The 27,575-nt window shown below is 39.7% G+C and overlaps 1 protein-coding gene across 2 annotated transcripts in view; it reads left to right on the top strand.

Annotated features, from left to right (window-relative positions):
• Positions 1–27,575, top strand: part of HECW2 (HECT, C2 and WW domain containing E3 ubiquitin protein ligase 2) — a 96,208-nt gene that overhangs the window by 19,863 nt on the left and 48,770 nt on the right. The window contains exons 1-5 of one of the 2 annotated variants that reach the window (XM_079311405.1): positions 516–895; positions 6,516–6,623; positions 19,573–19,667; positions 23,511–23,586; positions 25,387–25,556. In XM_079311405.1, the coding sequence (XP_079167531.1) occupies positions 856–895; positions 6,516–6,623; positions 19,573–19,667; positions 23,511–23,586; positions 25,387–25,556 (489 nt within the window). In that variant the 5' untranslated portion in view covers positions 516–855. Of the gene's footprint in view, positions 1–515; positions 896–6,515; positions 6,624–19,572; positions 19,668–23,510; positions 23,587–25,386; positions 25,557–27,575 lie in introns of those variants that run through there. The other variant, XM_079311404.1, reaches the window with a different exon arrangement.

The raw sequence follows: 27,575 nt of genomic DNA, 5'->3' as shown, positions 1-27,575 counted from the left end.
GCATCTGGGGGAATAGAGGCTTTTCCAAGCTCCTGCCCTGAGGTGGCATTTACCACCCTGAAAGAGGAGAGGTATTAATGGAACCTCTCTGCCACCTGCTTGTCCTCCTGCCTAGGAGTGCCCTATGCAGAGTTATTCTGGGTTTAAGGCAGCTCCATCCCAGCCACACGTCATGGAGCAGTCTCCTCTTCCCTGAAATCACTGGATTTGTGGGGAAGTCATGCGAGAGAGCGAAATACTGTGCAAACAAAAGCCAGCACTTCCAGTGAGCTCCCGCTGTGCCCGTTGCTGTGGCTGCCTTGCCGTCATTTCTAGGATTTAAGGATCCTCCTGTTTACACCAGCCCGCCCGTGCCGCAGGGCTGTGGCCATGCTGAGGAATCCTCCCATGGACAAGGCAAGGAAGGAAGTGCAGGGAGGATGGGGCTTCGGCATCCTGTACCCTTCGGAGGGGAGTGGCTGCAAAGAGCAGAGCTTGAAGGACGTAACAGCTTATGTGTTTTAGCACGGGCTGCTGGAACCCAGAGAAGCCCTTGAATGAAAGGAGGAGAGGCAGACGATGGTGTGTAGCTGCTCAAAGCTGCCACGGAGTTTGAGAACATCCTTCTAAACGCCTTTCCTTCAAATGACAGGAGGAAGGGAGAGCACAGACGTGCCTCGTGGAGCTGAGATTATGCAACAGTGCTAGGACAGAGCTAAAGCCTGCAACCTTGAGCTGCACGGGCTGGGTCCAGAAGGCAACTTCTGTAGAAAACACTGGTTGTGATTGGGAAGGAGGATGCTGTTTTTAATATCCATCCTGTAAGACGTTACTGGTTTTTATTCTTCAGTTTGTTAATCGGGCTCTGATGGAGGAATGCAGTTTAGGATCCACAGGCATCCTTTGGAATGGCCAGGTAAGGCTGGAAGGTACAGCTAAGTGTTGGTCTTTGATTTCAGCAATGGTGCTATCTTCCATGAGAAATATTTTGGTTCCACCAGGTAACCTGTGTTCACAGGCTGAGGTGGGGAGTTCTGAAAATCAGAGAAACAAGCTCTGGTTTAGTGGGTTAGTATTTGTTTATATGGTGCTAACTGATACCTAGTGTCTTTTAAATGGATTGACTTATTGTGATTTATTGTAGCAATTGCTTGCAGTGAAAACCCTTGAACCTGTTAATTTACTTATTCACTTCACTTTACTTATTGACTATAGAAAAGGAGTGAGGCCTCAGGTGATAAAATTTATCTGCTCCTTAAAATGTGTCCTGGTACAGTTTCCAGCTGTTTTAAAGCACATTTTGGGTATAAGGAAGAAAATATTTAGTTCATTAGGTCAGTAAACACTGTGCTACTTCTTTATTGATCTCCCATGGATTTTTATTTCTAGTATTTCTAGAATTAAAATTATTAGAGGTTAAGAAAGTGAAAATATTGCACAGAAGTTAGCGCTGCAGAGTTTCCCAGTCATTTACCCAAAATCCACTGTAGGTATTCTTTGCAATGTTCTTGGTAGTCTTACATTTTGGTGACAGTCTGTTTTGCCGCTTGTAATTCTGTGCTCACACTGAAAAGCAGAGTGCAGTTGCTGGCATTGAGATTGAGGTCTTTGGAAGTAATGCAGTAAAGTGCATGTAAATTAGCTTTTTGTTTTACCGTGGAAATGCCATCCTAGAGATCTCCTGATGGTTGGCTCAAAATCAAGTTCAGAAATATTCTCCAATGCAGATTAACCACAAACCTGTCACTTTTAAAGACTAAGTGAAATGATGGAATGAAACAGGTAGGGGAGAAACCAGTCTTGGTAGGATGGAACTGATGGCAGATCCACAGATCTCAGCCTCCAACAAAACTAGGTGTAGCCTTGCTATTCTCCAACCTTCCAGCACTGCTGATCAGCACTGTAAGAGAACACCTGCCAAGAAAAATAAATGAGAGTGATACTTTGGAAGCTTAGTACCAATACACCTGTTAATTACTGAATGCATTGCACACATCATTTTCAGTGCCCAAAATTTATTGGCATTAGCCTAAAATGTGAAAGAAGTGAGCATTCTAGAATATGAACTTAATTTAAAATTTTAAATTGAAACCTAATAATAAAAACACTTCAAAAGATTTTTGTGTAAAACATCTTCCACAAAGGGATGAAAAATAGGAGATTGGGATGTAAATCCCAAAGGAGAATAAGAGAATTATGCAGGGATACAATTGGTGTTACCAATGTGATTGATCTTTTTTGAGCTAAGCTGCATGGATTTTTCAAGAGCTGTGAGTTAGTGTACCCATATATGGTAGTGAAAGATGAAAATGGTTAAGTTGTGTATAATTAAAGCTGACAGCTAGAATCTATTTACATCACCTTTGCTCTGGTATGAGCATCTTTATAAATGTGTTAGAGTAAAGAGATCAGAATGCAAAAGTTTGAATCTCTTACATTGCTATAGTGACCTTTGCTTATTGCACAAGAAAAAAATTATATCCATCATGTTTCCACACCAGGAATTTGTGACTTCTGTAGTGTTTTGGTATTATGAGGAATAAAAAACATTTGTGTTGATGGAAGCAACCCTTTTATCACAAAACCTTAACACTCGTGACAACAGAAACTGTGACCAGAAGATGGGTGTTGGTTTGCCTGTGACTGGTCTGTGCACTGGGACCCTAAGGCTTGTTTCAGATAATTAATCACTAGCAGTTCCTCTTTATCTCTCTTATGAAAGAATGTATCTTATTTATTTATTTGTTGCTTTAATCTATGCCAGATGACTCTGTGATGTGATGGATTTCAGGTAGTTTATCCTTTTTTCCTAAGACACAAAATGTGAACTCCTCAGAAGCCTCCTGACCTCCAATGTCAGGTGCTGGCTTAGCATGGCTTCTAACACTCTGTAACATCCTTGTGCAAAAACGGGGGTAGCAGAAGATAAAACACTGCTTGTGCAGCCAGACAGGCTGGAGAAATGGGCTAACAGGAGTATCCCCTGACATTGGGATGGGCTGGGGGCTGACTGTCTGCAAATCAGCTTTGCAGAAGGTGACATGGAGGTCCTGGAGGACAAGCTGAGGAAGAGCCAACAGTGTGCCAAAGCAAGTTTTCTTAATGCCAGGCTAATTGTTTAATAGTTAAATAAAGAAAACATTGTTTCTCAGAACATTGTAGCTTTACAGTTATTTCAAGGAGCTTTACTCAGAGTGAAATTCCACACAGTGATACATTTATTATTACCCACTGTTTGTTGTAGAACATATCTCAGATACTCTGATTTGTACAGGGGGGTTGCAGCTCTGAGAAGTTCTATTCTGTAGTATTTTACGTCTAAGAATTACTGAAGATAGAAACTGTGCATCTTGCATTGTTTTATTTCTTTCAGGAGTGTAGCCTCACTGGACAAGATACTGATGCAGTAAGACAGTATTTTGTTGCATATTTTATGTTCTGGGAAGGGATATTTATATCTACTCTTTGGCCCAGATTCTGGAACAGCCGCCAGTTTCACAAACAGCAACAATTATGTGCTAAAAGGAGAATAGAACTGCTTGGAATCGAAGTTCCCTATGGAATATATATGGAGAGAGAAAGAGAGTGTGCGTGCCTGTATGTTTGGGGGAGGAGAAGAAATGAGGGAGTGATAATTCTGATGTTTGTGCTCTTAAAAACTAACTTTTTTTTTGGTCAATATTTTTATCATTATTGTGTACTTCAGTACTTTCATGCTATGCATTTTTTCCTGTTCAGTTTTTCTTTTTGAAATCCATGAACTGATGTTTGAAGTTATTTTTCCATATGTATTAATAATACTATTTTTCCCCTATGTGAATAACATCATAAAAGTAGAAAAAGCCCATCTGTTTCAGAAGAAAGTCAAAGCTGACCAAAATAAATTCTGTAATTTGAGTCTATTGCTGACAGGCAGTGGTCTGTTAGCATTTTCCATCCCTCTGTCTCCACCACCTTCTGTTGCAGTGGCAGCGTGCCTGTAGGCAGAGTATCAATGATTTAGTCTTCATTGCTGCAAAGGAGTCCGTTCCTTCATGAAAGGGCTGAAAATCCAGGCACTTCTGTAAATGTGGGATTTTATTCAATAAAGTGAAAGAAAGTGTTCTGCTCGTAACTACCAGCTCAGAATTTGAGACTCAGTTCATGGAGGACCTTTTCTGAAGCTCATTAAAATCCCTGTAAAAATTGCCATTGACTTTGCTGTGTGACTGATTTAAAAAGCAAAGAACAGTTGTTTGTGCCTTATTGTTGGAAATCTCACCAATAAAAGGCGTATTTCATTGCTTCAGGCTTTGTTCATCTGAACAAGATAAGAATAAAAAAACCTCATGCTTGTGGTTATAAAATACCAAATATCCATCCTTCTGCATAGAATTGTGAGCAGACTCTTCTCAGATTGATTAAATACAGACATTCAGAACTAGAGCATGTTAGGTGGGATGTTTATTGTCAGGAATACATCTTTATTTACCTAGATGAAATAAGAATGCTGAATAGTTTAAAACTCTGTGTTTCAGATAATTGGAATTTTTAAAGAATCTGCTCACTTTTGATAGTGATGTTTTGGGTAGTCAAGTTTATATGGTGGACAGAACAGTCACTAGTGTAGTGTTGCTGGAAGTTAAGCTGGATCTCACTGCTTCCCTGTGTTCTCTCTGAAAGAAAATAGGGGCCCTTGGGATAGGAAGGCAAAAAAAAAGTAAATAAATTAATCAACAGTGTTTTCTTTTGGTTAGTGTGTCATTGCAAACCACACAGATTTTTTATAAGGCCTAGCATATGGGATGATTTACAGGCTGTACATTCAGTGCTCCCCTTTATTATGGCTTTGAAAAAAAACCCAACAAAACATGGGTGAGATATAGCTTTGTTTACTCTGAAAGTTCTTTACTGTAATGAAGAATAATTGCTTAAGAGTTTACTGCCTGTACGCCTGACTTTCTGGTGGATGCAGGTTGTGTCCTATCATGGTTTTGCAAGAGAAGTTAAGCCTGAGGGCATTACAAGCTTGAAGATCACAAGTGTTAGGAGAACCCTCTTGTCCCTTCTCCTTATCATTGAGATAATTATGAAACTCTCCTGGACTTCTCATGATACTGTGTTGAGACCTCAGCTTTCTAACAATTCTCAAAGTCACCATAACTGGAGGGATAAAAATGTCAGTAGTTTGTCATGGCCCCTTGATTCTCCATAATTCTTCTAGGTTTTGGGCAGTGTGTAAGTTGAGCAATCACAGAAGTCCACCATGTGTCTGTTAATATTCTGTGTATTGGTTTGGTGGGGTGATCTGTACAGACTGCACTAATCATAGTTCTGTGGGGCTACACTGAGATGAGCCATCAGGATGGAAAGGAGAAAGAAAAGCTTTAGTCAGAGTTCATATTATTAAGATAAAAGTAAGAAAGCTGTATTGTTTATTACTCTTTCATAAGTAGTATATGGGTATCAAAAATGGAGGTGGCATTCTGTAATCTTATGTGGGAGCTCATACCAAAGTGCAAAGGAGTGTGCTTGAATGGATGTGTGCTTCATGAACAAAGCCACAGTAGACTAGGTTCTTAGTGAAGTCTTTTAAAATTTGTAAAATGCATTCAAATGTATATAATAAAAGAGGATTTTTTTTTTTTTAAAGTAAGATTAAAGAATATGCAGTACCACTGGAAAGAATTAGGATGCTGTATTTGACGTCATAGGTGTAGTTCTTGTCTAATCAAGTTAAGAAACAGCTGCTGAAATGCACTGGTAGAATGTCCCAATGCATACTTTCAAAGAACTTCCTGTACAAAAGAGTTAAATTGGATTTATGTCAGCTTTGTCTGTGTCATCAGAACTAACCTTTGTGCCCTTTCTAACAGCTTCTTGCCCTGGTTTTCTTTAATTCATATGGTGTTCTGGGTGTCTGAATAGAGGCTGAAAAATAAAAAGGCCTAAGACCTGTGTTTGCTAGGAAAAAAAAAATCTTAATTTGAGAAGGGATAGTACTGTTATTGCTAAGCTGCTCTTCAGATACTATTTGCTCTGAATGTTTTCTCTGAATGTATTTTGCTGAATCTCTCCTTTCTAGCTCTGGCTTACTGACAGTTCTGCACTTTGTGCCTCTGACTGGATACCCCTAGTTACAATTCTGCATTTCCTAGCTGGGGAATGAATGCTAGATTTTCACATCACAGAGCAGGACCAGTGTATAACATGGTGTGGTAACTCTGTGATGCAGTTTCAATCAGCTATACACTCTCCAATAGCCTCTCTGTTGGGTTAGGGAAATTTTGGAATTTAATACTATACCTTGGCAGGCCACTTCTTACAGGAAGCCATATATTTGCTTTGGCTGTGTGTCTGTCTGCTCACTCTGCATAAATTGATCTATCAAATGTACAAGAGAAGCTATTTACTTTTTCCAGTTAATTAAATTTCTTTATTTTTTAAAAATTTAATACAAGCAATTTTTTGTAGCTGGGCCTCTTGAAACAGAAAGCCAAGGAAACTTCTATTTTAAATACTATTTGCTGAAATAATTTTTTGTCTCCTTCTTTCAGATGAGAACTCTCCAGCCAATTTCTGGGATTCCAAGAATCGGGGAGTGACTGGCACGCAAAAAGGACAAATTGTATGGCGAATTGAACCTGGCCCCTACTTCATGGAATGTGAGTACCTATTTATGCAGTACAAATTCCAAGGCAGGTCAGCAGGGTGGCATTTGATATCCATTTCATCAGTCCCTCTGATAAAGCAAACAAATTGATTTTATTGCTATTTAGGGGGAGCGTTTTCCAGTGCTGGACATGATAAAAACGGAGTTGAGCTTAGATGTACGTTTGTATTCTGGTGATGTTATTGGACAGCACATTTCACACCAGAAGGAATTGCCTTGTGTGGTGTGATGTAGTATATACACATTGAAAAATGAAATCCCTTCCCACAGAAATTCCAAATTTCAGCTGGACAAATATTAATGGGAAGTGTGTGTGGAGGAAAAGGTAGCAAGCTAACAGTGCTTGCTGATGTTTTTTAGTGGGCAGGTTGGATTTGTCTCTAGGAAGTGCCAGTGTCCTGTTCAGTTGCATCAGGATTTCTCAGCTGAGGATTTGTTGTGCTGGAAAATCCGCTGGACGGTTTGAAAATACTGAGAATCTCTGTGTGACTGAAATAAAAAGCCTTCAGTTGAACTGTGTAAGGACTGTTGGTAGTCAAGCTTCAAATTGGAGCGTACACCACTCCCTCAGATGACCAGGATTTATAGGAATCTAAGCTACTCTGCTGTGGGCTGGGTTTTTTTATTTGTTGTTTTTTGGTTTTTTGTTTCTTTTTTCTTTTTGATGAAACTATGCTGTCCTATCATATGAAGCATATGATCGCTAAAGAAACTGAGGTTCTAATCATAGGATGTTGTATCAGAGCTTACTGGAAACTCTGATGTGCCAAGCATCAAAGTGGCAATCAGTCCCAGAAGAGCTCTGCGTTGCTCTACCACCTGTTTAGCCTGACAGTAACGAATCCTCTTTCATAAGTTTAAAAAAATACTCCCACTCTTTACTTCACTGCAGTGAAGTAAAGCACTGCAGTGCTGCTTACTGTAGGTCTTGGCATAAATTTTTATTCTAATTAACTGATTGAACAGTAATACATGTATTTCAAGAGGTGTTGTATACCCTGTACTAAAAATAAGTATTAAAGCTTCCTATTTCTAGATTCATCATTGAATCTTGCCAAGTTGCCCTATGTGTTACAAAACATACTTCTCAAGAAAACACACAAAAAAAAAAAAAAGTCCTAAATAGGATAAAGTTAAATTCCATTTCAGGAGTTCATTACATTACAATGATTGAACTGAAGACAATGCTCAAGAAAATAATAAAGATAATTAACTTCCCTGTTGCCAAAGACACTGGTATATTAAAGCAGATTAAAATGTCTGTTCATTGCCTCATCTTTCTCGTACATGAACTCCATCGGTATTGTTGCCAATGTGGGCAGTTTGGCTTCAAAGATATTTGTGTCTTTTAGCTGTTTGTGTTGCTCCACAGTGTATTGAGATGAGGCTCTTGAATAGTTCAGGTGAGTGACCGTGCTGGTTGCTGGTTTTGCATGGAAGTCACCTAGGAGGAGGGCATGAAGGGCACAGACACCCAGACACAAGGGTTTATTTTCTCTATGAGAACTTCCTCTGTGAGCTGCTGGTACCAGTCAGAAAGCTGATTTAATAATTGACAGCCTGGGAAACCAATTAAAAAGTTACTTTGCCTCCATGAATCATATCAGTAAAAGTGAAAATTTTCTTTTTTGACTTCCAGCTTGTGAAAAGGTAAGGCTAGCCAGCCCAGCCAAGCCCTCCCCTGGCCAGGCAGGGGTGGGGGAGCCACCAATGCCACACCATTTTCAGCTAGGGCCCCTGATGGCCAGGGGAAAGGGAAACCTTTGCTAAAATCCTAGTTTCCCTCCCCATAGTGTGGTCACAGCCTGGCCAGGGCCCTGCTGCCGTCTCAGAGTGGCCATGGGGAGGCAAAGCCCCGCCAGCTGCCCACACAGCTTGGGGGAAATGCAGCTGGGCTCTGTTCCAGCTGAGCCCCCCACTCCCCAGTCATTCACTTGCTGGGCTTTGCAATTTCATGCAGCTTCTCCCACACGTGAAAGTCCTGGCATGGCTCCTTCACCTTCTGTGTGCAATTTTAACCCTTCTAATGATCGGATAAGACTGCAGATCTCCTGACCTCCCTTGAATGAGAGGAATAAAGCAGAAAGGATACTAGAGTCAATGAAATAACAGCCAAATTTCCAGATGGGAAGAGATTGAGGAGACGCCATGAATAGATTGGCTGAAAAAACCATTTTGTAAGCTCTGAGGTGGACTGGACTACACTGAAAATTCCTGTGAATTTGGAGAAATACTTGGGGAGGTTGAAGTGTTTGAGAAAAGAATCCTTTGCCCTGAGGAAATGAGGGTCTCTGTTCTGGAGAATGGCAAGATGAACAGAGACATTTGATGGATGAAGAGAACTTTTGCCTTTGAAGAGCTTGTCCTTAAAAGTAATACTCCCATGAGTTTTTGACATGACACATAACACAGCTCTGGAAAGAGTGTGAAGATGGGAGGAGTTTCACAATCAGCAGATTTTCCCGGATGGATGCAAATTGCAAAAGTGAAGTCACAAGAGAACTTTATTATTCTTCTTGGAAAAGAACCCTATGGCCAAAACAAGAAGGATCTTCTCTCTCTAGAGTAAACTGAAGTGATTATTTAAGTGAAAGACTGACTGAAGTGCCTATCTATGTTGTTAAGAAATATGGAAGGTGGGGGGGTGGGGGGCGAGGAGGGCGTGATCTGGAAATCTTATTCCGAATTTCTTATTTCCTCTGTTTTATTAATACATTTCTTCTTTATACCCTTTTAAGTTTCAGGCCTGCCTTGTTTTTGCTCCTAAATCATATCTCAAAGAGACATTGATATATTAAAATTGGCAAACATAAATTAAACCAAGACACTAACCCAAACTAATGCTTCAGGATCTACTAGTTTGGGCTTAAAATCAGCTGCAGCCCACTTAGAACTTTGCAACTAACTGCACATCACAGTCATCTCAAAGGAAGTGCAGGATATGTGTTCTTTGGTCATGGTGAGCTTCACTAATAAACAGCTCTGCTGCTATATAATGAACAAGAGACAAGCAATTGTGCAGCAGCTGAGAACTGTAAAAAGGAATGTTTATGAACATATGTTGCTATAGCACATAGTATGGTAGATAAATATGTCACCAGTGACACTTGTGTTTTGAGTGAGAGGCCAAAAACTGCACTGAAACACTTGAATTTCTGATTACACTGTTAAATGAGAGGTCTCCACAGATCTTTAAAACCATGCTCGTTCAGCAAGGCTTTTCCTTTTAACTTATAGGTGGTGAAGCAACGCTGATGAAACTACAGGCAGCTGCTGTTTTCTTTCCCTTTTCCCTTCCTCAGCCCCCTAACTCGCAGCAGGGGCAATCGCAGCAGGTGGCTGTGCCTTCAGGTAGAGCCATGGTGTCACTGCGGTGCAGTGCCAGGCTGTGGGAAGAGCGGTGCTGCCGGGGCTCCTTCCATGCCCTGCAGACCTGTCACTGCCCAGCCTGTGCCAGCCACAGATCCACACCTAGCTCCCCTGTTAACCTCCTTCTTCTGTTGTGGTGCAGATACAATTTGTCTCTCAGTATAGCACTGCACGTGATGCCGCTGTTATAGCAAGAGGGAGAGACAAAGGAAGAGTCTGACATTCTCAGTAAACGTGTGCCAGATTATTAAATTTAAGGTATTTCTGATGATTTAATCCACCATTGTTTTCCAATTTGGGAAAGAGCTCTCCAGTTGTTGGCTTCTTATGGTTAGAAATATCTTTGCTGAAAGGCAGAATATATGAGATAAAGGTCATGGTACATAGGGTTTATCGTATTTACTCCTCACAGTAATGACATTGAGCAGACCATTAGCAATGTCCTTTAATTTTTAAAGCAGCAGATCCATAAAGGGGGCAACATCTAGGTGACCAGCATGAACAAAATGTGTACATGGATCAGCCTAAACTCAGTTGGAGACTAGCCACAGCACAGGAATACTGGTTGCATCCAATCTGCTCTCAACTGGGACCAGCACTTGACCTGCTCAAGTGTGGTTTTTATTGAAAGCTTTCAAGGACAAGTATTTTGTGGATGCTGTAGGTAAGTTGTTCTAGTGCTATAGTATTGTTCCAGCTAAAAAGATTTCTGTGACATCTGATAAGAATGGCTATTGCTTGAATTTGGGGCCATTGCCCCTTTTAAAATCTGTGATAGAACTGGAAAGAGTAGAGATAGTAACATTTGTCATGCCTTAACCTCCTGTTCACCAGACTAAACAGGGCCAGCTCCTTTTGCCTCTTCTCATATATCACATTTTATCCATCCCAACCACCTTTGTAGCCCTCTTCTCTTCACACTCCATTTTCTCCATGCTCTTGAACCTAGAGTCCCAAAACTGGACACAGTATTCCCCATGAGTACCAAGTAGAGGGGGACAGTACTTAATTGATACCTCTATATTGTGAAGCTTATATGATTGCAGGGTCCCTGCTATATACTGTGAAGCCTATGTGATTGCAGGTTCCCTGTTCTACCTGTACTCAAGGAGAGGAAGGGAATGTTTTCTGCAAGCCTATGAAGCATTGAACCTGTCCTGGCAATGAGAACTGATGATGCTCATTAATGGAGTTATGTTACGTAACTACAATAATCCTGTAGGATTTATACTCAAAACTGGCCTAAAGTTGTCATGTCTTTTTGGGAAGATATAAGTTACTAATGTTGGATAATGAGTTGTGCTCAGTCAGCATGCACTTAACACCAAAAACTCTGGATGTGGATTTTCACTGTCAGTGTCAGAGCCTAGTGACATTATCTATCTGTTCACCAGTAACATCTCTGGAGGGCGAAGTGCAGAGAATTATACCATTGCTAATGAGTCATATGCAAACAAATCTCATGCAAGAGGAGTATTTCCATTTTAATTGCATTGATGTTAATCAGTGGGAGTCAGCTGGGTTAGGCCTTGGACTCCTTCTGCAAAAAGATTTGTATCTTTAAAGAAAAACATCTTATGCCTTAATTTGGGAAACTGTTTTTCTATGAGCATAATTGTAAATTTATTTATAGTTTCACCAAGATCTCTCAAAGTTATGCTAATGTTTAAAGGTAGGCTTGGATAAACATTTTTCTGAATTTTGCATTACTGTGTGTCTGCAGTCTTGTAACTCACTGTTAAGATCACTTAATTTATTCCTCTTAAAAATCCCTTCCTAGGGATTCAATATCTCCTATTTTTTCAAGAAAGTAATATGTAAAGGCACAGTTTGCCATCTGCTCCATTCAGATCAAGCAACCTGCAGAAAGAAGGAAAGGGAGAGTCTCTTCTTTGTACTAAAAACAGATGTTGATTCCCCTCAAAGCATCCAAAATTAGCAAAAGAAAGATGATCAAAGAAAACTCTATTTGCCTTGGACAAAAATCAACACAAAAATTTTTTGGGCTCTGCCCTGGAAGGGAGAATCAAAGGACCCAAAATGAAATAAAGAGAAATGAACTTAATATATTCCAGAAAAATAAGCAGCCTCTGAGGGGAGTGGCTGAGGAAGGGGAGGGAGGAAATATTATGCAGAGGAGAAAGAAAGTATTTGCAAAATACCAAGTCCAGCTCACCATCACAAACAGCCAGTGTCCTTAAGATGTCACCTCGAGACAATGTGAGTGGCTCTGAACTGCAGAGCCAGCCACTACAGAGGCAGGTGTTCCTCTTGCTTTTCCCTGGGGAAGGAAAAAAATGGCTTTGTAGGCATGAAAGGCAGCTCAAGTAACTTTAGACATTCAATAAGGTGAGTTTGAGGATCAATATGCCTGATATGCTGTTTCCTCACATAGCAGAGGTGGCTTTCAAACATCCTGCTATGAGACTTGCTAAAATGTGAGTGAAGGAAAACAATGACTCACCACATGGCTCCATCAGGTTTTTGCTGTGTAAACTACAGAAGGATTGCTAAACTCAGCTCTATGATTTTCATCCTCCTGTAAAAGGAAACGGATTCAAGGAGTATTATCCTAAACAGGTGACAGTGTTGGGGAAGTGCAACACAGCTTAATGCTTTTGCATTTGGTATGGACATCTGGTTTTTAGCGTGGCATCAGGCTGTTCAGGTCCCTAAGTACATGAGGGCTTTTACTCTCTGGTGCAAGAGAGGTTTCAGTTGCTCCAGACACTGTTTCAGATGGCAAGTGCTTCTCTGGGTATAGGAGCCTGTGAGCCTGGGATGGAAGGGGTTCCCTTTAGTGGGGTGAAAAAAAAAAAGTAAGGGACCAAACCCCAATCCCCAACAAGAGGTAACAGAAAGATGGAGTGAAATGATCTGTAGAAAGGCTGGTGATAGAAAAAACACGTGAGGGGAAGCCTGAGTTCTGTTTGGGGCTAGGTGGTGACAGCTGCTGGTCATTCATAATCTGCAGCTTTGAAGTCAGGTTTGTGCAATACAGGGAAGGACAGGTCGTGATGGGGATGCCATGGCAGAGAGATTCATCATAGGACAGTCACTGCCATGCAGCAGGTAACTGGTGCTTTTACACTTCCATATGCAACATGCCCTGAAGTTAAAAGCTGTACATATTCTAGTAGGTTAAACAGGGGAGTGGTCACAGTTCAGCACTATGGATGGTCATGTGCTCACTCTTGAGTTTCTACCATGGTCCTGCCTGGTTTGTTAGTATAGGCCTAGGCTGAGAGCCTGCTTTGAGACTGTATTGGCCTTGTATTTTATAAGTTACAGTCTTGGTCTCATGAGTGTTAATTACAGTGTCCACAAGAAGCACCTTCACCTACTTTATCTGTCTTTGTTGTTATTTATACCATTTGATGTCACGCTCATTACTGTCAGTAGAATAGAAATACATTGATTTGCATATATTTTGTTTACCAGTGCTATGGCTTTATGTCATGAGCAATAATCCATAGTGGCAGGTGTTGGGATTCATCCAGAGACTGCCAGTCTTGTCACATCAATCATTTCCAAATCCCCCCTGGGATGTTTGTGGTTAAATTACTTCTGGTGCCACACTGCGATACTTGGATGCAGTGACTGCACAAATGCAGTGTGTTTTGAACTAAAATCTCATTTGTAGCATAGAATCACAGAATAGTTGAAGTTGGAAGGGACTTATAAAGGCCTCTAGTCCAAGCCCCCTGCAGTGAGCAGGGACATCTTCGATAGCTTGGGTTGCTCAGAGCCCTGTCCAACCTGATCCTGAGTGCTTCCAGGGATTGGGCACCTACCACCTCTCTGGAAAACTGGTGCCAGCATTTCACCACCCCCACTGTATAAAGTTTCATCCTTATGTCTAATCTGAATCTACCCAATTTTAGTTTACAATTATTACCCACTGTCCCTGGTAAAAAAAAAAGTCCCCATCTTTTTTATAAGCTCCCTTCAAGTACTGAAAGGCTGCAGTGAGTTCTCTTCAGAGCTTTTTCTTCTCCAGGCTGAGCAAACGCAACTCTCTCAGCTTGTCTTCATAGGAGAGATTCTCCATTCCTTTAATCTCTTGGTGGCCTCCTGTGGACTCACTACACCAGGTCCCTGTCCCTCCTGTGCTGGGGCCCCCAGAGCTGGATGCAGTGTTCCTGCTGGGGTCTCAAAGCAGAGCAGAGGGCAGAATCCCTGTCGTGCCCTGCTGCCCATGGGCTCTGGATGCAGCCAAGGACACATTTGGCTTTCTGGGCTGTGAGTGCCCATGGCTGGATCATATCCACCAGCTCCCCCAAATCCTTCTCAGCAGGGCAGCTCTTGATGTGTTCATCCCCCACAAGTAAAAGCACGAGTAAATTATGAGATATATTCAGAAAATGTGGTAATATATGTGCTTGCATTGCACTACTATCATGTTGAAAGTGAGGTTTTATGTGCAGTTCTTGGTATTCATTCCCTATTTCCATGAAATTATAACTTGTGCAAAAATTCTGTATTAGGGCTGAAATTGTCTTATTTTGTAGCTAGACTCCCAACAGACTCCCAGCTCTCTTTTTTGTTAAAAGCTGATAGATATTGAAGGAGAAAAAAATACCAGTTTAATAATTGAACTTTATATGCTTTTAGCTTTTAAGGGTTACTTGTAACTAAAGGTATGAAAAGAGTTTAGTCTTCATAATGGTTTTAACCATAATGGTCAATGTTAAGGAATGTTCTACAAATGTAATTCATTACTTGTGTCCAATCTTTTTATCTAATGTTGTATCCAAAATCTTGTATCCAATATTTTTACCATTTAAAATTTTACCAGTTAAATTCTGTAAAGGTCATGGTTGTCTCACATGGAATTGTTCTGAGCCTGGAACGTTTAGCAGTGCCCTGCAACCAGCGCCCTTTGAGTGCTCTGTCTGGGGACTCGTGGTTATTGTCCCTACTCTATTTATAGACATATTCATAGAGTTAGAAATACTTCTGTTATTCTTCTGGTGGGTTTTTTTTTTAATGTTGTCTCTTAACAGCTATTTTTGAGTATCACAAATAACTGAAACATGATGAAGTCTTGTATTTTTTATGTTTGTGGCAGGCTTTGTTGACTTCCTTAAGCACATAATACCCCAGTGTTTTGTTTTAAAGGTTAGATTATAATTAAATGCTTTACCAAACTGGAGCATAATGGTGCTCATGACTGTAAATGAGAATCTCTGATTGTGAGTGGGGCTGGCAGGGATGGGGAGGCTCTGTTACCTGAACATGCATTTCTCCACATTTCCTTTGAAGCAGGTTAGATGGAAAGACCACTGGGACATAAGCATTTTCTGTTATTGATCTTACTTTAGCTGAAAAGCTTTCTGTAAGTCACTTTGTAGGTGGTTTGCCTGATGTTCCTGTAAAACAAATTCTGTGATACACATGCTGAGAGAGATGGCAAGTACCTGGGGGCTTCCAGCTTTGGCCCTTGCGTTTTGCTGCTGTGTTTGCTACTGCCCAGTAGGAAGTAATCAAAAATGCACATGCTGAAAGTGATGCAGGGAAGAGAATGCTAAATGTCCAAACAGAAATGTTGAGTTCACTGAACTGTCATGCTATGGAAAAGTTCAACTGGCAGGACATGCAGAGCACTGCTGAATTTCTGCAGTTGTCTGTCAGGTTCAGATGGGAAAAAACAGAATTTAACACAGTTGCTTTTGCACGGATTGCATCTCCCTTTATAGCTTTGTAAAGCGTGAATGTGAGTGACTTCATTTGTTCTAGTTTTCTCAAATAAGTTTTGCAGAACATACTCTCATATTTTTCCAATGAGTTACTGTGCTGTCAGTTTTTCCCCAGTGAATGTTGGAAGACATATGTTTCTATCTGCAGAGAGCCATGGATTGAGCCCAAGTACCTTCTGGGCACTCAGCTGCAGTGGCCAGGAAGTTTTAGCTGCTGTGCAGGTTCCATACAGTGAAATGGGAACACTGTTTTGTTCCACAGACTGTTGTACCCAGCTCAGATTTGACTTCTTTTTGGAGATGTGTCTGAGATGATTGCACCTCTAATATTGGTGTTTTGGTTTGACTAGGGTCTCTCTGGATCAAGCTGTTCTTACAGCAAACACACATGCTTTCCTGCATTATCAGTCTCCTGGGAAGAAGGCATTCTCCAAAGATTATGCTCGTGTATTTATGCATTCTTAGTATCTTTCTTTCATTAAGCATTCTTTTGATGGGCAAGGGTAAGGTATCAAAGACAGTAAAAAAGTGGTTAGTGAGGAGCTTTTGGGGAATTAGTGATGTTTTAAACCCAAGCTGTTATTTAGTGTAAGCTGATCCCTTTATTACTGAAGAGACGAAAGTATATGGTCCGTAGAGGTAACAGCACTATAATTTCATGCAGGTGTTCTTTTGAAATTCAAATGTCAATGTTTGAGTCTCAGAAACCTTTACTGATTCCAACATCTTTGTGTAATGGACCTGAGCTATAAGACTGTGGTTATGAAATGGTAACAGCTATTAGCTTTAAAAGAATGGGATTATGGTTTCATGGTTTTCTGATTAATTAACATATATATCACTTGTTATATGGCCATGTGATAACTTTGAAAGAATTCTGGATCTTCCAGTTTAATTTTTTGGCTTATTTTTAATTAAAGAAGGAATTTATTGTGGTCTGTATGATGTCTGGAGGGATGTCAATTGCAAGAGAGCATGTGTAGTATCAAAATACATTAATTTTTCCCATGAATGAAAATTCTTCTGTGTTCTGAAACATTTATTTTCTTTAATGATATAGCAAACGGTCCTGTGGTCAGGTACAGACCTCTCTCCATTGCTGGATTTACTGCTCTTAACATTTTCATTAGGGATCCCATGCAAAGCAATCTCATTAACCTGTTGAGGAAGAATAAGTAGAAAATAAGAAAGAGAAGTACCTGTTCTTCCCTGAAGGCAACACATAAAAGCAAGGTGACAGGAGAAATTAAATAAACTGGGAAAAATCTGTAGGTGACACATGTTAATGTGCATTCGGAGTATGCAATAGTTCAGAGGAAAACTGTGTGTTAATATGGTATTGAACTAATTTCTCAAATGTTGAAGTCCTGTTTGCAGATAATTGAACTTAGTGCTGCTGAAGAAGTCTGTGTGTTTATGGGGCCTTAGAACACAGCACACCACCTGTAACTATCAGGAACAACCACAGATACTTGTTTTCAGTACATCTAGAGGTCAGGAATTCATCAGTCATCCAGAAAAACCTCTTCCAATCAAGACTTTTTTTTTGTGATAGCACAGCAGAAGATATGTCAAAAAACTACATCCTCAGCTGCTTTAAATTTACGGGTTCCTCTGAGATTTCTTCATCTGTTAACATTAACTGCAGTTTCTAAAGTTATTATTAGCCAAGAAAAAACCACTTTGGCATCTCTTATCCTATGAAGTGTTTGCATTGTTGTGTATAAGATCCAGTCTTGCAAATCCATGTTTGTTTTGACAGCATCTGTGTGCATATAGTGGGTAGCCCATTTTTCAATTTTGTGCTGAATTTCAAGCACAGCTCCTCTTGTATTAATCCTACTGACACAGTGCTAACAGCTGATCTGCCGTTTCTCTAAATACATGTGTGAATGCAGTGCAGTATAAAGCCCAAATTGAGCTTCTGTTGACAAGTGGGAGAAGTCTCCATGTTATGTTTTTAAGTGCTCTTCTTTTTCTAATTATTTCTAGCAGTAAGTCCTGAAGTTTGGTTTTTTATTATTATTATTTTTAATTTAGTGTACCTGAAAAGGATTGTCAGATCTATTTCTTTAATCAGGCATTGCTCAATCACCAGCCGTATACAAGTATTGAAAAGTGCTGTATAGGAGTCATTGAGAGAAAGAAATATGAGGATGCAAAACTTGTAGTATTGCATTTCAGCCTTTAGATAAATGTCAGTGTAGTGAGTGGATTTGTCCACCATCACATTATGGATTGTCCATGGACAGAAGCAGTAGCTGGTAACCTTTCCATTGCTAGATTGTGTTCAAAAGTGACAAATTGAGAGAAGATAAACAGGCTGGATAAACAACTCCAGAAACTCTCTGAGAAATTCAGCTTAGGTTGCAATAAAAGTAAGCAATATAGCTGGAAATTGGAAGTCTTGGTGGAATAGTACATTGTCTTAACCATGCTCTCACGTAGCCATAATGTGTTCTCAGTGTGAATAAGAGATGCTTTGACTAGAGTTCTTACTTAGACTTAGTATGTGCATTTTACAATGTGGAAAGTCCAGTACTTGGTATAAATCCTGCCAGATTTTGCAAGTGTTGAACCTCCAATTTTATGTGACCTAGAAATTCTTGTGTGTCCTGTATATAAGCATTGTTGTAGTTAAACAGAATTGCTCAGTTCAGGAAGAAACTAACGCATAGTCCTGCCTGATGAGTTTTAAGTCTCATAAACCTTTGTAGCTGATTAGAAATCCTGTCTGCATTTTGAATTTTGCTGTAAAGCTTGTGGTAAATAGAGCATGTTTTGTCTGTGTGTGTGAACTCATCTGTGAGGAGGAGGAAGTGGGCTCAGCAGCTTCTCCACCTCCTGATTCCCTGGAGGCACTGTCAGCCAGACACTTTCCTTTGAAGGGTTGTTCTGAGGTGTCTCCTCTTTGTTCTGGGAGGAAGATTGTAAATAAATGTTGATCTGTAACTGCAGCACATTTAAAAATAAATAATTCTTTTTGGCTGAGCAGGCTTGCAGGGTGGGTTTCTGAATAGGGATAAGTGGATATTTTATCTTGCAGTGATGAAATACCTCAGCCCTCAAGGAATCATGCCATATATGTCTCAAAATCTTATACAAAACTCTGTGGTTTTGTACTTCAGGACTACTGACATATTGTTAAACCAAGCAGAGGAATTGAACTGCCAAGACTTTCATACACACCCTCTGTCTGAGCTGGCTGCTGTAATTCCTGCCTGCCTTTGGCCATTGCTGTCTGCCTGTGGCCATCTCTGTACCCAGAGGTAAAACCCTCATCAGCCTTACACAGAAGAGTTATCCCAATGGGGAAGGAAAACAGACATTGTTCCAGATAGGGAAAATCCCACAGGATCAAGGGCAGCCATAATTATAGCTGTTCTGCTTGGTTGGAAGAATGCAGAGGAACTACAGGGGAGGTCAGGCATCAGTCAAACATAATACTCTTTTGTTTGCAGTAAATGCAGTTTAGCAAACAAAACTTTAATCAGTGGGACCAGAAACTTGGTGCAAAATTTAGCTTTCCTGTGTTCCAATATATAAAGTGATTCCAGCTCCCCTCATATATGTGTCATGTTTTTCCAAAGTCCTACAAAATCATCCTAGTGGCAAATGTCCCAGTATGCCTTTTCTAGGGCTGATGATAAAGTAGCAGAAATACCAGTTGCAGAATTAGGTAAGTTATCATTTTTGTCTATTAAGTAACTGAAGGACCCAACACACAATGAGGATATAACCAGCAGCTCTATTTGTGATTTCCTGTTAGAGTGTTTCTGAAGACAGGTCACTGAATACTGGATCCTTTTGTTGTGCCTCTTTTGCTGAGGGTCAGTCATGAAGTGTTTAGTGTTGTTTTTGTTTTCTTTTCAGCTGAAATAAAGATCTGTTTTAAATACTACCATGGTGTTAGTGGAGCCCTCCGAGCTACTACTCCATGTATCACTGTGAAAAACCCTGCTGTGATGGTGAGTTTAGCCTCTTTCTTCATTGTATTTGTAAATTATTTATTGATAGGTTTTATAAAATGATAGTACTGATGTCACTATTGACTGTCAGACCAACTAATCAATATGTCTCTTATTTTTACTATTGACAGCAATTAATTTTCAAAAAAAGTGTTGCCTTACAAAAACTATAAAAACTGGAAAGTACTTTTCATGGTTTTGTACAGCTCATAATAAGATAACAATAAAAAGGTCACTGAACTTAACTGAAGTCTTTTGTGCTAAGAATTGGACCTTGCTTGCATTCAGTTTTTTGCTACTTACAGATTTCTGTAATTTAACACCATGATAGAAATTTTTCACACTGATTATGTAACTGAAACCATGTCCAGAGTCTCTGTTTCTTCCTATTTCTTAAATATTTCCTGATATTCAGTATGGAACTGTTGCAGAGATAGCAATTGTTAGTATAAATGAAACTGGACAAAGCTATGCTCTTGCAAAAATGACTGAAATCTTTGAGTGTTCATATATCATTGAAATGTAATGATTCCCTAATTAATGAGAAATATTGTCTTACTGTGTTTGTGTTTAAGTTTTAAAGGAGTTTTTTTAGTTGTTTGAGTAGCAGTGGAATAGTTAAAGCAGAGGCAGAAAAGGCTTCCAAAGTTGTACCATGGTGCTTTTGCTGCAAGTAATTTACCTAGCAGGTTAGCTCTTCAGCTAAGCTTCAGCAAGTTGCACAGGGCATTTGATTCATTGATGTTAGCTGCCAAATATTTAAGATCACAACTGTCAGGGTGGTGTCCTGACAACTGCAGTGTTGAAGATGCAGTAAAGCAGAAGTTACTAAGACTGAATAGCATTTATTCTCAACTTGTGTTATTCAGTGTTGTGTATTATATACAAGTTATCTCACAGTAAATGTGCCATATATCTTAATGTACCAAATGTGTGAGGGTTTTCTCTTAGGATTACAAACCTAGGTGATAGCATCATTTACTTTTCAGATCTTTGTCAGATCTCACTGTGAGTAACAGTTTCACAGATGAATACAGACTTGATACTTTACAGGAGAAAATGTGTCATAGTTAATGAGCCTGACAGCTGCTGTCTTTAATGCCAAATTATAAACTAAAGACAGTAAGGTAGCCTCATTTTGAACAAGAGGAAAAAATGCATTGCAAAATAACCCTTAGATTGGGATGCACACACTATACCATTACTGAGAAGCAGAGTGATTGTACTAAATGGAGAAACCAGTTGAACTTGATTTTGAGTTTTCTTGACATTATCATGTTATCCACCAGTAGTTTTGAGATTCATTGAAAAAAGGACATCTGAATTTATGTCATCTAAGTATGCATTTAATGACTTGGTAGCTACCTGGAGAGCATTCTTTCAGAGTCATGGTAATTCTTGAAGGCTTATACCAGCTATTGCTGTTTAAATTTCTTACTTTTGGAAGGTAATGCAGGGTCCTGGGTATTGTACAGCATTCACACACCTGCTAGAAGGGGTAATATTATATAAACATTTTTGTTTGCCTTAACAGGGTAGACTTCCAGAAATAGTGAGCTGTTATTTTTCCTGATGAGAATGTTGTATGACAGTTCAGATGATACTTTCTAAAAATGTCATGCTGGGTTAGTTACGTGTAAGTAAACCTATTGTTAAACATTTAAACCTCACTGTGTTTCCATGGTTTTGGTGGTGAGCTTAAGCACAGTGCAGTAGAGGTCACTGGATTCTCTAGGTACTAGTTCTGTCTGTTCTTAGAGAAATTCTATTTCAGAGAGTGGTTAGAGAGTCATGGTGTTCTCACTCCCCTTTTTTATGGTGCAATAAATTCCTTGCTTACTGGATTTTCTCATACTGATGGTGTATCACACCAGGTATTTCAGACCATCATATTTTTGGATAAGCAGCAAACATGCTATTGTGTTACTTTGGCTTGGGAAATGGAAGGCCTGATGGAGCCTTCAGAAACACTGTGTTACACCAGATGATATGGCCATTGTGCTGCAAAACTGTGTGTGTGTGCTGGGATGAAATTTTTCTTGGCACAGAAGAATTGAAACTGCTGTTTTGATCATAATGGAACAGATAGAGATTATATAGAAAAGTCATGGAAGTGCTAGGGCACCATTCGTGCTATAGCTGAATTGTGGGCAAATTCTATTTTCTATAATGTGAAGTTATGATTAGCAATCAGAATTTGTATTATTGGAATGGAGTCTGACTTGTAGCAGAGAAATAGGTATAGAATGGGGAAGGCCTTTTTGTTGATGAGTAATATTTTTAACAAGGAAAACAGTGTGTGCTGAAATAAGCCCCAAAGAGGAAACTGAAATACACAGCATTCCTGTGGCCTTACCTGGACAGCATCACTCTCACAGTGGGATGCACCCCACGCTGGTTCCATGGTATCTGTCTGTAGACAAGGGGACACTGATCCAGCTGGAATTAACCCATTGCTTTTGATGCCTTCATAATTTTGCTACCACCTGTCAGTACTTATGCATCCGTATAAAATCACTGGCACAATAATGTCATGCTGGGTGGAAAAGGGATAGTTCTGAGCACTCTGGTGAGACTTGTCGTGCCCTGAGAGGTGGGAAGTGCCCATGGAGGCAGCAGTGAGGGAAGGGAATAGACTGGCTGGCAAGTGGCATGGTGTGGCCCCTCACAAGAGTGATGAAGCCTGCAGGGATGTCAGGCTCCAACATCATGACTGTTTCCTCATCACTTTGTCTGGAGAAATCCACACATTTGGTAATTCCAGTGAAATTCCAATGTGCTTGCAGATCATTGTGGGAAGTATTTGAAATTACACTATTAAGTAGCTTAAAGTGATATAAAAAGGAATGATTACATGTTTGATGAATGCAAAGCAGCTTCCCTGCAGCTACTGCAGCTCCAGAGTCATTTATCCATGTGTCTGCAAACCACTGCTCAGCTGCTCAGGGCTTCCTCAACACTCTTCATCTATGCACACAGGTGTGCCCATTTTTATTCAGTTTATTTGCATCATTGAATAGATCAGACCCTGTTCTATGACTAGTATTAATCCTCAGTGCTATGTTTGTCTCAAACTTTTTCTGTGCCACCTCTCCTGCCTGGGAATGAGTGCAGTGCCTGCCCAGGGAACCATTTGTCTTCAAAGATTTCTCCACTGATGTCTCTGTGATAGATTATTTGGCTGGATGCACATCTCCTCTGTCTTGAAAGACAAATCCTTCTGCTAGTTGAAAGAGACAGACATTAATACATGAGAAACTTTTATTCTGAAGTAGTGCTTTACCTAATGAGGGATTTCGGTGGAAACCAAACCTCAAAATCTGTGAAACATAAGCTTTTAGACCACATTTATATTTAGATGTCTGATGCGCTTTTCTGTTTAAAAGGAGCTTTTGTTAATAGAGCTGAAAGCTTTTTTAGTCTCTCTTTGATCTCTTCGCCTTTTTTTTTTTTTTGTTGTTGCATACTAAATTATCTATTTGTGGAAAGTAACAAAAGTTACAAATGCTGTCACTGGACAGCTCAGTGCTTTGATGTGTATTACAAATCCATGCTGTTGTTTGTTATTTTACAAAAGGGAAAGCTGTAAAAGATAGGTTTTCTCTGAATTAATATGGTCTGCATGTGTATCAGCCTATACATGTTCTGTTTGGAAGATTTGGGCTATTGGTATGTTAGCACTGTGGGACATAAATAATAGATATTTTGCTGTAAACTAATACTGTGGCAGAGCCTGTCTGTGATAAGGCAGTATTTGGCCAGATTCTTCTCTAGAATAGAACCTTAATGTACAAAGCAGATGAAAACTTCTGTGGTATATTTCTTTTTTTTTCTCCTCTTCAGATGGGAGTAGAAGGCACTGATGAAGGTGCTTCTGGAGCTCAGCACTCTAGGAAGTTGGTCAGCTTTACCCTATCAGGTAAAAACCAACACTTCTCTGTGTTCTACAAATTATTGTTAAAAAGAAGTAAGTTGCTGTTCTAAATAACATCAGAGATGGAATGCTTTTCTTCTTTAGCCTCTGTAGGAGCACACTCTAGTGGCTTGAAAGATGTTAATTCTTCAGAACTTCTCTTTGTTGAAAACCAGCCAGAATCATGGATCTGCAGGAGGGAAAGAAATGGATTTGATATATCCCAGCATGAAAAATTAAGGGAAATTTCCAGTTTGCACAAGGGACAGTTCCTCTCAGATTGAAGAGTGGAAAACAACTTCTAATTAAAATGCAGTCTGGCTCCATCACTTGAAAAAAGCAATAGCTGCAAATGGTGGTTTAGAAAGGGAAAAAAATTGTAACAGAGCTAAGCTGTCACTACAGTGAAATAGCTGTAGGGGTGCAGTCTACCAGCTTCGCTTGTTTTGATTAGCACTTTATTCCAGGGAAATCTTGTGTGAGACAGAAGCATATTCAGCTTGAGCAAAGGCAGATGAAATTCGCTTCTGAATCTTGAAGAGCTGACAATAAAAACGTGTAGAGATTGTAGAGGTAGAGCAGAAAAAATCCACTGCTTTTTGAAGTGGCCTTTCTGCAGTTTCTGAGATGCAGCTGGTAGGTTGTACAGACTCACATAGTGGATTGTACAAGTAATTGTTTTGTGAATCTGAAAAACCTGTTTTGTTTAATAGGCAGATGTGATTCTGCCTGAGAAGTCCCATGAAATAATTCTGAAAGATGTATTAACTGATGGGCTTGTAACATGAGTCCTTTAATATTTTTGGGTTGTTCATTTTCACATGATTTTTTATTTCATCATGTTTCTAGTGTGTGGCTTAATTCTGCATATTGTATAGAATTCCCTTTTTTTTTTTTTTTTTACTAAATCCACAGGCATGGCATTTAATTTTAGAGCAGTGAATTCTGCCTGCATGTATAATCTGTACATGCCAGTTGCATTGCTGCATGCAGCATACTGGTGTACTTAATGGAAAAAGACACAAGTCTTGTGCTTCAGCAAGCCTACAGAGAAACAGAGGAATATTTTACAGTTAAGTTTAAAATCTAATATTATATAAAAAAGTACCTCTTTATTTTTATTGTTGCTGAAGCTTTCACTATTGTTGAAGTCCTTAGTCATGACAACATGCTCCTGAGGAAATTATTATTTATTCCTGTAAGTTGTGAGGGTTGCAGTACTAAGGTTTCCCTAGGAAGAGAGAAACATTTTCAGAAAAGTTTGCCTCCTTTTATGTGAGATGGATTATCTGCTCTGTTGGGAGAAAATTGCATCATAGTCCAGAACAGACTTGGTAAGTTACATTTATCAAAGACTGAACTTGGGGAAAGTGTCTGTTCACAGCATTACCTCCCATACAGTTTATCTCCTCTCCTCACCCAGAAGCAAAACAAGTACTGTGTGATTCATTTTGGGCCATTTCAGTTGGGATTTCTTTTCTTTCTTTGAGTGGAAATACTGTAGATACCTTATTGAGAAAAACATTTTTAGGTGAACGACAAGTTTATGCTTTTTGTTTTACAAATAACTGGAGGCTTAAATGTAAATGAGGATGTTGATACCTTTCTTCCTTATATTCTTTTGGGAAAACACTTGATTTCCTGCTGTACACTGGATCCAGTTAATGTGTGAGTACTTTTAAGTTGCTTTATTTAGTAATCTATGGTGAATTTATTTCCTGGGTAATATTTTAGGAATACACTACTTTGTGAACTAGCTTTAATTTACTCAGTTCCTTTTTCCTTCCTTCTTGTTTTGCTTTATAGATATTAGAGCAGCTGGACTTAAAAAGGGCATGTTCTTCAACCCTGATCCTTATCTAAAGATGTCCATTCAGCCAGGCAAGAAAAGTACATTTCCTACATTTGCTCACCATGGCCAGGAAAGAAGGTCGACTATCATCAGTAACACAACTAATCCTGTTTGGCACAGAGAGGTAATGTATCCCTTTTGAGAGCTGTCTGCCAGCTGATGCAGTGTACCAGGCTTGCATTTTCTCCTCATGCATTAGTCCTCACCCTCTGAAAGCCATGAGCTTATTTTGTAACTAGTTATTTAAAGTGACACAGAACTTTCAGTAATTTTAGGAACGCTGTTGGTGGATAGAAACAGTTATCATATGCATGATAAAGCTGGATATTTAAACTGCTGGCAGGTTTTCATTCCCTTCTCTGCTAAAAAAACCCTGAATTCACTTAGCCACACTGTAGATTTCTTGAAATGGCAAAAATAAATTAATTAAAGTTGGATTGTATGTTGTGAGAAGACTCTTTGAGACTACACTACATGAACATTTCTGTTTAGTGATTGCAACAACTGTTTATCTGGAAAAGGTATTTTCATGGTATGTAGCAGGTGACAAAGGTTCAGTTTCGTCAGGCTGAGGGGATGCTCTTTGATGTAGCCCCTGCAAGCTACACCTTGCAGGAAGGAAAACCAAGAAAGGTGTTAGAGCAGCACTCAGCAAGGGGGGCAAATAGGTTAGTCTGGCAGAAGCCAGTTTGCCAAAAGTGTTTGTATTGGGTAAACTGTGCAGATCCCAGGGAAGGAACTCAGTCCCACAACTGTCATTGAATGCACGAAAGCCAAATCTGTGCTTTTGGAGATAAATGTTTATGTGGCAAAGTGAAACTGCTGACACACATCCATAGCCCTTTCAGAACTGGCAAGCCTGTACTGTGGTGAATGTTAATGTATTCTTTAGGAAGATGAAAACTGAGTAGGCTTCGGGAAATGTTTCCACAAATCATAAAGCAAACAAGCAGTAAAGTACAACTGAGCTGGGCCAGCATTAGCACTGCCCAGGGGTGCTTGGTTCTGAGAAAGATTGTAGATGTGAATAGTCTTGAAATCTTTAAAAAAATTACACTCTACACTTATTCTTCAGCTGTCTGTCTGTCCATCTATCCAGTAGCTAAAAAGAAAATTTCCACACCCCCCCCCCCCCTTTTTTTCCTCCTCCAGTTCTTATTGGCTTTGAAGCTTATTGGAAAAGATAATGTTCACTGGTGCACACATTGTATCAGCTTGCTTTAGCTGCTGGATCTTCCCTAGCAATGCTCTGACAATAGCAGTTATGATCCCATTACATATTTTGTCCTAGTGGTGTAGGATTGATCCTGTTTTACATCTAATACATTATGCAAAGTAATTTTCAATATTATAGCAAACTGAGAGCAAAAAAAATTTAAATTCTTTTTATCAGAGGAACCCAGTTGTGACAGTTGCTTAGCATGAGGAAGGGATTTTATTTTTGACTTTTTTTTTTTGAAGATGTTTATCTGATGCCTACAGCTGAGCTAAAGAGCAATTTCTCCTATTGTTCAATGTATCTTTGGCTACCTAACCACATATGTATTAGGCATTGTGCACAGGTCGTGGTTTGCTCAGAGATCATAAAGGTGGCAGATAGTAAAAGTATAACCAGATGACCCTGTTTTTTCTGAGTAGGTTATGCCATACTTTGCTTCTTATTTGGAATATCTTAAAATCTAGATGACAGATACAAATTTTGGGTTCCTAAGCTTGTTTTCCTAATGAATTTATCATCACACTGTATGTACGTGTGTATATATGCCAGTGTGCTTGCTTAACTTTTGCCCTGGACCACTTCTGAATCTTTTGGGCATCTTTGGGCAGACTTGACAGAGCAGTACAGATCTAAGAGATGCACAAAATGCATGAAAATGAAAGCTGAAGAGAGTAACTGTGTTTATGTTCCCATGTAGGGAAAGGTGGAAAAATGTTGTTAGCAGACATCAAGAAATCTGTAAATTAGCACCATATTGTTAAAAGGCCCCAAGTGCAGGAAAAGGTTCTCTTGGAGTTTGCTGAGATTTGTCAACGTTGAGGCAAAACTCTGTAGAAGATTCTCCTCCTCTGATGCTGCTCCTGAGTGTACTCTGTACACATTGCCCATGACTTCCTATCATGCATACAAAATATGAATGCAAAG

The sequence above is a fragment of the Erithacus rubecula genome (assembly GCF_903797595.1).
Source record: "Erithacus rubecula genome assembly, chromosome: 8".
NCBI classification, from domain to species: domain Eukaryota; kingdom Metazoa; phylum Chordata; class Aves; order Passeriformes; family Muscicapidae; genus Erithacus; species Erithacus rubecula.
This window is presented reverse-complemented; position numbering and strand designations above follow the sequence as displayed.